Source organism: Oncorhynchus mykiss, chromosome 22, assembly GCF_013265735.2.
Source record: "Oncorhynchus mykiss isolate Arlee chromosome 22, USDA_OmykA_1.1, whole genome shotgun sequence".
NCBI lineage: Eukaryota > Metazoa > Chordata > Actinopteri > Salmoniformes > Salmonidae > Oncorhynchus > Oncorhynchus mykiss.
Window position 1 is genome coordinate 34779831 of NC_048586.1, and position 11565 is coordinate 34791395.

Here is an 11565-nt window from a genome sequence, read left to right on the forward strand (position 1 = left end):
TACCAAAGAACTTAGAAACTGACCCCTTTTATGGCAATGGCAGAAAAGTGCCAAATGTTGATCAATATTTATCATAAAGCTTTTACAGTCTGGTCAGGCCATGTGCTCCAGCCATGTCTTCAGTGCTTACTCATTGCAAGATAACTGTCCCTACCACAATGGTGCCCAAATGCTGGCTCATTATTTTATCACAGAATTGTGTCACACCAAGTGGACATTGCTTTTATGGACAAAATGTAATCAATCAAAACTATTTGGAAATACCATGAATAGACTTGAGGACTATTGTTATTTTAAATAAACTTCTGTGTTATAACTAAAAGATTAGGTGAAGGGAATTGTATTCATTAAAATAAATGTTATAATAATTACTTAAAATCAAAGCTCCTCAACCTTACCTGGGACAGTCACACCATTGGACAATTGTCACGTTTGGTTCCAAATTGTAAGAAAACTAATAATACACTGCATGAATGTACTTATGATCCAAGTTAAAAAATCTAAAAAACTTTTAGTATTATATCAATTTTTTTGCCAATTTAGGTTCAGTTAAATTTGTGTTTGCCATCATGGACAAAAAAGGGGTGTCACCACTACCTATATACCTTTAATTACTAGGGGACTACTATCATATATCATTTTACATGCTGTAAATTATGTACGTGATTGGATAACATTTGCTTTGAAGATTCCGCCGTGCTTGCTGTGTTCTTTGTTTAGAGAGATCTAAGTGGGAAACTCAGAGTTGGGGATGAAATATTAACAGTGGGAGGGCGTTCAAGTGGGTTTTCTGAGTCGTATGCGGGTATTTATGAAATGTACAGATGTTATGAATGTGGCTGATGGCCATACTGTTGGCCTTGCAGTGGGTGGAGGAAGTTAAGCCAGAAAGAGTAGTTATTTGCTCTGATTCATGTGCAGTGCTAAGGAGTCTTCAGTCCTTTATATCACGTAGCAAACAATACCTACTTTATGAGGTGATACAAACCCATGCCAGGAGTAAACAAATGGGTTTACAGATAATACTTACATGGCTCCCCAGCTCATGTGGGATTGGAGGGGAACGAGGCAGTTGATGTACTGGCTAAACAAGCACTAAGTAGTTGGGATGTTGATGAGGTAGTTTCAATGAGCAAGGCAGAGGCAGAGGCAAAAATATGGACAGTGATGGTGGAGAAATGTCAGGAGCAGTGGAATAGAGATACTAAGGAAAGGCATTTATTTCAAGTACAGAGGAAAGTTGGGGAGGGGAGAACAGCAGGAAGGGACAGAAGAGAGGAGGCTATATTTACAAGATTAAGGGTGAGACACAGCCAGTTGAATAAGACCTTACATGTGATAGGAAAGTATCCAACAGGAAAATGTGAGTATTGCCAGGAAACAGAGACAGTGGAGCATGTATTGATACAGTGTGGACATTATTGGAGGGAAAGAGGGAGGATGAGATCTAGTATGAGGGAGAAAGGGATACAGGACATTAGTTTAAAGAGTATATTGAGTAGAACGTCATTAGATATAGTCTCAAATATTTTGTTAACTTTTTTAAGAGCAACGGGGTTGACAGGTAGGATTTAGTTTCTCCGTCTCTGGCCCACACTCCAGTAAAGTAGGTGGCGGTAATACACCATGACGTTGGATGCCAACCGCCGATAAACCCCACCAAAGAAGAAGAAGTACGAGCGCTGCATAATGTCTACGTCATATCAAGCTTGCACAGACGTAATACACCCTTCACTTTTCACTGAGTTTTTTGGTCTGGCCTGTTCAGTTGTGTCGCAGTATTTCGTGTTTCTTCGACTGTTTTTGAGGATAACTTTGATTTCGGTAAGTAGTGTAAGTTAACTTGTATGTCTGGTATGCTGACGATAGTAGTAGCTAGCTAAATCAATAAAGTTATTTGACGCCTACGCAAGTTTGCTAACTTTAGCAATTATGCTAGCTAGTTAGCTATTTAACTCTGTCAATCATGCCTGCATTGTAGTTAGCTATGTCTTCACAGCAGTAGTTTGCTAGTTCGTCTTGCAGATATTCAGTAATTGTTGATTTGCAGTTCAATTCGTCAGTAACTAACTAGCTAGCTAACTGGCCATGCATGGATTGCGTCTCCGAGGCCGGTGTGTTAGCCAGCCGACGGGCCTTTAGCTAGGTAACGCATAGCCAGCAGATCCGACCCCCTTTCATTCAGTTAACTAGGGTCGGAAAGCATTCCTGTGTCTAAGACACGGCAGGAGCAGGCGAGATATGGCATGTAAAACGTACCTCAATCCATGGATCTACACCGAATGCAGTGGGGAAGTAGATATACTTTCTTACCGGTGTGGGACACTCAAGTGCAAACATGCTTTTTTTTCTTCCATACTACAAAAATTACAAGGTAGCCTACTCTGCTGACACTGGCAAACATATCAATAACAACTGTTGTCTGATCCATGTAATTTGCCAACGAAAAGGGGAGAACCAAATACAATATGAGATCCACCTAATCTGGAGGAGGAAATTATTGTCCAAAAACAATAAATGCCACAGACCCAAAGACAGTGAATATGCACACTCGCCAGTGTTCCAATGTTCTCCGCGGGTGAAGGAAGATAAGATGGGCTACTGTTCGCACAATTAAGAAATGTAATAACTTTAAGACAGATTGGAGTCTTTTTGTTGTCATCTCTTTATAGCAATAGCCATTTTCTTTCCAAAGTTTTTTCTGTGATTCTATTTTTAAATATTGCGATATCCCTGGCTGGGTCTCTTTGCTTTTCACTGGCAGTCGCACTTAAACAATCATCTGTTTGGTAATTGCAGCTTGTGCTGCCAAAATTGCAGGCCCTTCCGACTGTAGGCTGTGATGTAAATGTAACCTTTATTTAATTAGGCAAGTCAGTTAAGAACATTCTTATTTACAATGATGGCCTTCACCGGCCAAACCCGAATGACGCTGGGCCAATTGTGCACCGCCCTATGGGACTCCCAATCATGTCTGGTTGTGATACAGCCTGGAATCGAACCATGGTGTTTGTAGTTAAGCCTTTAGCACTGAGATGTGGTGCCTTAGACTGCTGGGCCACTCGGGAGACCCCAATGTAAAACAATCCGCGTGTTTTTTAAGTTAATGATATTCTGTGGCCAAATCATGATTTCTGTTGTATCCTATTTTGAATTATTGTATTTATTTCTGTATAGACAGGAGTAAGCTAATTAGGCTATATACTTTTGGAAATTTAATTCAATATACTTTAGGGAAAGTTTCCCCTAGTCTTATGGACACGTCACCTATGCCTTTTTAATGCGGCATAAACACAACCAGTCATGATGTTTTCATCTGATTGCCAAACAAAGATGCTCCTGTAGGCTACCCGCACATATTTGTCCACTCACAAAATAATTTCAGCATTCAAATACAAACTGTGCCCCTGCGATTTGAAGACTGGGAAGAGACATCTGTTACAAAACACCTACGTGTATTGTAATGATATTCTGTGATTGTCATTAGGCCTACACTTGTAGCCTGAATTGATGCATCCACTGTTGTCCATGTACTCCTCGGTCTTGGCCACTCACCTCTGCCTTGTCCGCGAGCGTCTCGGCCACTCATCTCCCACTGACAAAATGTAAGTGTTCTCCTCGAACCACAGCGCAATTTGGTCTCCAGTCAATTCGGAAATGTTCATGTGGCTGACATGCAGTGATGTTAAATAATTGTGTAATAGCCTATAGTTTTTGGAAATGTATTAATTGTTATAGGCTAACGTTTTACCGGGACAGCGTACCCCCACTATTTATTTTGCATGGACGCTGTACCGGAGCGCACCGCCTTTTGCCCCTGGTCCCATAATCACAACTGTTACACAGAGAAGATTGAACGACTTTGTTTACAAGTAAACTGACATTTTTGTCCTCCTTTAGCTAGCAGTAACAACAGCAGCCATTATGAAATGGCACATCCCGTTGAACAACAACTGAGCTGATTCCAAAATGGCTCCTGTGGCTCTGCTACCTAGATTCGGGCCAAAAATGATAGTTTTCCTGAAAAACATAGCAATCCTTCAGATGTAACAGACAATTCGGAGTACAAAACATTTCTCATCAATGGATTGAGGTACTTTTCCCAAGCCATGTCTTGTGCCGGCTCCGTGGTGTCTTAAATACACATGAATGCTGTCCGACCCTAGTACAGCTGTAAGCAAGCGGATTGGATCTGCTGGCTAAGTAAAGCATCAAACATTAGCTAATCTTTCAGCTATAGTATAATCTTCTCTCTGTCTCATTCAGGGTGTCTTTTTATGAGTAATCAAAAGATTCAGAAGCCAACGCTTACAGGCCAGCGTTTTAAAACTAGGAAGAGAGGTGGGTGTAAACTGAATATTGATATCATTGCTGGTCAATTGCTGTTATGATTTGTCTCTAATGAATGCATTGATCTTTCAACAGATGAAAAGAAGGTGTTTGACCCTACTCAGTTTCAGGAAACCATTGTACAAGGTTTGAACCAAACTGGCAGTGATCTGGACGCTGTTGCGAAATTTCTTGATGCCTCTGGTGCCAAGCTTGACTACCGCCGCTATGCTGAGACGCTCTTCGACATCCTGGTGGCTGGCGGAATGCTGGGTAAGGATGGAATAGAATGCTGGGAAAGGATATAATTAGAGGTCGACCGATTATGATTTTTCAATACAGATACCGATTATTGGAGGACCAAAAAAGCCGATACATTTTAAAAATTAAAAGAAATGTTAAAAAATGTATTGTTCATTTGTAATAATGACAATTACAACAATACTGAATGAACACTTATTTTAACTTAACATAATACACCAATAAAATCAATTTAGCCTCAAGTAAATAATGAAACGTTCAATTTGGTTTAAATAATGCAAAGTGTTGGAGCAGAAAGTAAAAGTGCAATATGTGCAATGTAAGAAAGCTAACGTTTCAGTTCCTTGCTCAGAACATGAGAACATATGAAAACTGGTGGTTCCTTTTAACATGAGTCTTCAATATTCCCAGGTAAGAAGTTTTAGGCTGTAGTTATTATAGGAATTATAGGACTATTTCCCTCTATACCATTTGTATTTCATTAACCTTTGACTATTGGATGTTCTTATAGGCACTTTAGTATTGCCAGTGTAACAGTATAGCTTCTGTTCCTCTCCTCGCTCCTCCCTGGGCTCGAACCAGCAACACAACGACAACAGCCACCATTGAAGCAGTGTTACCCATGCAGAGTAAGGGAAACAACCACCCCAAGTCCAGAGCGAGTGGCGTTTGAAATGCTATTAGCGCGCGCTAACTAGCTAGCCATTTCACTTCGGTTACACCAGCCTCATCTCGGGAGTTTATAGGCTTGAAGTCATAAACAGCGCAATGCTTGACGCACAACGTAGTGCTGCTGGCAAAACGCACGGAAGTGCTGTTTGAATGAATGTTTACGCGCCTGCTTCTGCCTACCACCGCTCAGTCAGATACTTGTATGCTCAGTCAGATTATATGCAATGCAAGACACGCTAGATAATATCTAGTAATATCATCAACCATGTGTAGTTAACTAGTGATTATGATTGATTGTTTTTTTTATCAGATAAGTTTAATGCTAGCTAGCAACTTACCTTGGTTTACTGCATTTGCGTAACAGGTGTGCAACGAGAGAGAGGCAGGTCGTTATTGCAATGGACTAGTTAACTCTAGTTAACCGTTCCTAGGCAGTCATTGAAAATAAGAATGTGTTCTTAACTGACTTCCCTAGTTAAATAAAGGTATAAAAAAAATATTTAAATCGGCCCCCCCAAAAATTATTTCAGATTTGTTATGAAAACTTGAAATCGGCTCTAATTAATCGGCCATTCCGATTAATCGGTCGACCTCTAGATAGAATGTTGGTTTAAGGATGGGAAAGAATAGAATGCCGGGAAAATAATATAATTCTGGTGATAGAATGAATAAATGTGTGTGACAGTCTGTATAATAACGTCCCCTTTTTATTCTTGTTCAGCCCCTGGTGGTACCTTGTCAGATGACTTGACCCGTACGGAGTTCTGTCTGTTTACAGCACAAGAAGACCTGGAGACCATGCAAGCATATGCTCAGGTACACTTGTGCAATAGTGTTTGTTTTTGGTTTAATAATAAAGAGCTGAATATGATAATACCTTGACTTACTAGCAGTATTAGTAGTGGTGCTTCAAACCCCTTTCCCTTTTTACTGACAGAAAAGGTTGATTATGATAAGTATGCTACAGTTTTGATTGACATTGGGCTGTTTTTTTTAGAGATCTGATTTAATTTTCCCATCCGATACCTAGGTTTTCAACAAGCTTATCAGGCGTTACAAGTACCTGGAGAAAGGGTTTGAAGAGGAGATCAAGAAGGTGAAGGCATTGTTGATTGTCGTCTTGAGCAACGTTGTTCAAGATGTGACTTACTCTCTTATCTGTTGGATCATTCAACCGTAAACCAGTTATTCAATTCATTGATATTTCCCAAATTACATCCATAGGGTGCTGGTAAAAATGAGTGCACTGTAAAGGGAATAGGGTGCTATTTGAGATGCAGTCTTGATAGATGTCAGAATGGATAACATTATTGATCCTGGCATCATTATAGAATATGCAATTCTTTCAATATGTTCTTATGTTCAATAATGTTATCCAGTCCAAAGTGCTGCATTCTATCTAAACCGTATACTCCTGTCTTTGGCGAATATGCAATTTAAGTTTGCTAAGGATGGGTTAGAATTGCATTCTGTTCTTATACCAGCATTCTATTGTATTCCATCCTAAGTTTCAGTGTTTGAGTTTCCCTCTTGTTCTTCTCTCCTGTGCAGTTGCTGCTATTCCTGAAGGGATTCACTGAATCTGAGCGCAACAAGCTGGCCATGTTGACTGGCATCCTGCTGGCCAATGGCAACATCTCAGCCTCTATCCTCAACAGCCTCTACAATGAGAACCTCGTCAAAGAAGGTGTGCAGCAGTGCCAGCTCAATAGGGCAGGCTTCTGCTACAAACATTAAAGGGATAGTATGAGATTTTATCTACTTACCCAGAGTCTGGTGAACTCATGGATTCCATTATGTTTCTGATTGGTTCTTGAAACTACCTCTTAACTAACTTCATACTGAACACAGAGTCCATCGCTTTAAGCCTGGTCCTGAACAAAAAATGACTTTCAATAGATTCTCCATTGATCATTATTTTTTTTAAATCTAGGACTAGATTGAATCTGTCTGGAAAACCAGCCTGTATACTTACAAGTGCATCTCCAGTTACTTTATTACTTAAATTAAACGTTGCGTACGTTCACTGTAACATGTGAATTTACGAAGGGCATAATTATGGTTTTGTCTCATACAACAGTCCTTGTGTCTGAAGTTGCTTCATTTCTGTTTTTACAGGGCGGACTTGTAGAATCGTGTCCTGTGGTATTTGGCTTTTCACCTGGTAGGCACTAGGCCTAAAATATGGTTAACCCTTATTTTTTTACCCAGGTGTCTCTGCAGCCTTTGCTGTGAAACTTTTCAAATCCTGGATCCATGAGAAAGATATCAACTCTGTGGCAGGAAGTCTCCGCAAGGTTGGCATGGATAATAGACTTTTGGTGAGTGAGACCACCAATCATGTGGGTGATGTCCAATCCAAAACCGTACTTGTTTTCTTTTGGTCAGTGTAATACAATAATTGTGTAGCAGGGAAGTTAAGAATGGGCAGCTCTCCTGGGAATACGAGGGCTGTATCTCAATTTGTCTATCTCCTCACCGCCTCAACTGTATTGAAGGAGAAGATCCAAGGTCGATCCCCTTTGACAATCTTTCCAATGGGTTTTGAGGGGGAGTTATGAGAGTATGCAAGGAATTGAGGAAATATTAATTGAGAGAGAGCCAAGGGGAAGCCTTCTCAGTTGGACAGTGCTTAGTCATAAAGATACAATGTAATAGTATTTGTTCTATTTAATTCTGTGATGTAAAGCCTGTTTCTCCACCTTGTGTTTTGCAGGAGCTGTTCCCTGCCAACAAGCGGAGCTGTGAGCATTTCTCTAAGTACTTCACAGACGCCGGTCTCAAAGAGCTGTCAGACTTTGCCAGGAACCAGCAGGCCATAGGGTCCCGTAAGGAACTTCAGAAGGATCTCCAGGAACAAATGGAACGCGGGGACCCTTTCAAAGACGTGAGTCCAAAGTCTGGGTCTATGCTGATTGCTGGAGAAGTACTCCACTGGTTGAGTTCCCTACCCTTAACTCTTAAAGGGTGCAATTGCTCTCATTCTCCCTTCTGAATTTAGAAGCATTGGGTTGGTGTTAGCATGAGGAGTAAATTTGAGCACACTTGGGGTAGAAAATCGGATCACAGCCTTGGTCTGTGTTGATGAAGGACATTGTTTGATTATGATAATTGTGGTAGCATGGGATGCAGATGAAATGCCCAATAACCAGAAGCAGTTGTTCCTTACTTACTGACCTACTTTCCTGTCATCCTTTCCCTCCAGATCATTGCGTCAGCCAGGGAGGAAATGAAAAAGAACAACATCTCAGAGCAGACCATGATTGGCATCGTGTGGACCAGTGTTATGAGCTATGTGGAGTGGAACAAGAAAGAGGAACTGGTCACAGAACAAGCCATCAAGCACTTGAAGGTGAGCTGGGTGGTTTACACTGATTTCACAGAGCCGTCACTTTCACCGTTGTGACGGGATTGAGTGTCATTTTTTGTCACTAGTTTTCATGACTCAACAAAACACCCCCTTTCTCTCCACCTCTCTGCAGCAATACAGCCCCTTGTTGAAGGCTTTCACATCCCAGGGAGCCTCTGAGATCCTGCTGCTCGTGAAGATGCAGGAGTACTGCTACGACAACATCCACTTCATGAACTCCTTCCAGAAGATTGTGGTGCTGCTCTACAAAGGTAACCGCACGGGTAGAAGGAGCAGCTGACATCTTGGGTTAGTTACCAGTATCTTTGGTAAAAGCGATGCCTCTCTGCTTAGCACTCAGCATTAAGAAGATGGATTGAGGGAAAGGACCTGCAACAGACTAGCTTCCTGTCCAGGGAGTGTGTTTGTTCATCGAGCTGCCTTATGCTACAGAAACAGGAGAAGGGCTCCTGAGCCTTATGGGTTGTTCTGGCTTGGACAGGGCTTACTTATACAAAGGTAAATGAGATCAGGGAATAGCGTTGTCTGCCACCTTAGTCCTTGTTTCCTCAATCCCTTTCAAAGCTCATTGGAGGAGGATGTCTGAGGGAGGGACCTTGGATACTTGTATCCATTGAGCAATGATCCTTTCTGAATGACCCTGGATTCAGACAGTAGCAACCAAAACCTTCCCGCTGCACTTATCAAAGCGGGATCTGGATTAACTACCATTAAAAGTATGTTCCTATTCCGGCTAGCCCATCTGAACCCACCAGAAAATATTGTAGGGACAGTGGTCATTTTATATTGGTGTGTCTTCTTTCAAATATAAGAGGGGGAGAGGTGAGACACATGCACGCTTTCACTTGCTGAAGAAGCAGATTTTGCTGTTAATGTGTGAATGCAAGGTGAGTGACATGAGAGAATGTTTTTCTGTTGCCTAACAGATTCACATCAACACTTTGTATTTTGGCACAATTGTCTTTGTCGTGGCTCTAACTGCATATTCATGCAGTTGTAATTTTCATGTTGATGTATTTTTCCCAGCGGATGTTTTGAGTGAGGAGGCCATTCTTAAGTGGTACACAGAGGCCCATGTTGCCAAAGGAAGGAGTGTGTTCCTGGAACAGATGAAAAAATTTGTGGAGTGGCTCAAGAACGCAGAGGAAGGTGAGCATGGCTTACATTTTACGTTAGTCAGGTAATTTAGCAGGAAATCGTATCCAGCGCCACTGAAAATCAATGAATTCAACTAGCTCATGTGGGTATAAAAACCTTCAAAAATCCTCTAGTCCCTGTGGTTTTGTCTGTATTCGCCATAGCACCGTATTCTGTTCATGCAGTTGACTTGAATCTCATCTTTTTTTCCCAGAATCTGAGTCCGAGGAGGACGAGGCTGCTGACTAACGGACCTCAAGCCAAATCCAAGGCGCGTCATTTTTTTTATTTTTTATAACGTACAGTAGCACCAGGAGCAGTAGAATGTTCTGTTACAGAAGTGCTTGTCCCCTCCCCCCTTTTCTTTTTTCTACCTCCACTCCAACCATGATGTATAGATGTAAGGGCTTTTACATTCTGTTCATTCTAAAACTAATAAAGTTTACACTTGTGGATAGCATGAATCATGAATAGTCTCCCTTGAAATTCTTAATGATTCTTCATTTGAAGGGAAAGACATGTTGCCACATTTAACCCCCTAAGGTCGATGTCTGCACCTCTGCAGAAATGTAATTGTCATATTAATAAAAAAAATCCCCATAGAAACCTGTCAGTTTAAGCTGGGGGGGGGGGGGGGGGGGGTCACTATCTGTTCCATGTAGTGAATCTGTTATTCAATGCGTTTACGTATGGGCTAATGACAGTAAGGCCGAATTTAAATGTTTCATTAAATCATTTTACATGATTTTGTTTTTGATACTTCAAGTGATCTTCAAAATCAAATGGCAAAATTATCATTATCACCTTAAAGCAATTTCATATAGATTAGATTTAATATTGGTTGTTTTTATAATTTCTTTACACTATCAATTAGTCTTTTTAAAATAAAGTTTAGTACTGGTATTCAGTGTTGGTGTAATTACTCTGAGATTGTGTCATTCTGAATAGTGTAATTTACTCACGAGGCTTCTGAAATGACCCTCAACAGCAGTTATGGAAAGTTGGGGTTCAGAGATATTGTTGATGTAAGTATGAAATATGAGTGATTTGAAAGGATGGATTATGTTAGTGTAAATTATTTTAATAATGGGCAATTCCATGGTGACTGTGACACACACATTTTAAAATGTGTCTGTCAAACAAAAACCAATGATTGCAAAGTTAAACAAACCATACCACTGCATGCACAAGGACTACTTTTAACAATTTCCACTCAACATTTTACCAAAACACATTTACAGTGCAGAGTTTGGTTCGAAACAGAATGATGGTTTGTGCAGATCCCTTACCCATCCCTTTCATATGATTCATGCTCATACACATGCAATATTAACCTAACCTACATGTAATCCAAAGTACCTGGAAAGACTAACATTGCACTACATACCTTGAAGTTCACAAGGAGCAACATTATTCACGGTGTACAAACAACGATCCAACTCTCACTTTAAAAGGCAATTATGGCTCAGTCAAGCATGATGAAAACAAGGGGGTGAGACAGTAATTCAAAGCCCAACATAAACACTTGAATATCACCTACTGTAGGAGGTCGAGGCAGTGAAAAACAAGTAATTTAGAACAAAATACATTTTTTTAGTGGAGCACTTTTCTTTAGTTCTCAAAGCTCTACTGAGGAAAAATAAATAATTATATACAATAAAGGCAGGGGAAATGGCAATAGTGGGCTAGGTGCTAAATACTGTTTTGATTGGGACTGTAGAAGTGGGATTTAATGCCTGTTTTAAAAGTTCAGGGTAATTGAGAGGCTGTCAGGTGGTCAGGAAGAGCATTCCACA

General features: G+C 40.6%; 1 protein-coding gene across 3 annotated transcripts; it reads left to right on the top strand.

Annotated features, from left to right (window-relative positions):
* The first annotated feature begins 1674 nt into the window (after window positions 1–1674).
* On the top strand, window positions 1675–10672 carry LOC110501793 (basic leucine zipper and W2 domain-containing protein 1-A). Of its 3 annotated transcripts, none has more exons than XM_021579625.2 (12): window positions 1675–1824; window positions 4267–4341; window positions 4426–4602; window positions 5984–6078; window positions 6293–6358; window positions 6814–6949; window positions 7474–7583; window positions 7979–8149; window positions 8468–8614; window positions 8745–8883; window positions 9659–9781; window positions 9984–10672. In XM_021579625.2, exons 2-12 carry the CDS (start codon window positions 4278–4280, stop codon window positions 10016–10018), a joined length of 1263 nt encoding a protein of 420 aa, XP_021435300.1. In that variant the 5' UTR covers window positions 1675–1824; window positions 4267–4277; the 3' UTR covers window positions 10019–10672. The 3 variants fall into 3 exon arrangements, with proteins under 3 accessions (XP_021435300.1, XP_021435302.1, XP_021435301.1); XM_021579626.2 differs by having other exon boundaries at window positions 1761–1833; XM_021579627.2 differs by lacking the exon at window positions 4267–4341 and having other exon boundaries at window positions 1722–1824.
* The last annotated feature ends 893 nt before the right edge of the window (window positions 10673–11565 follow it).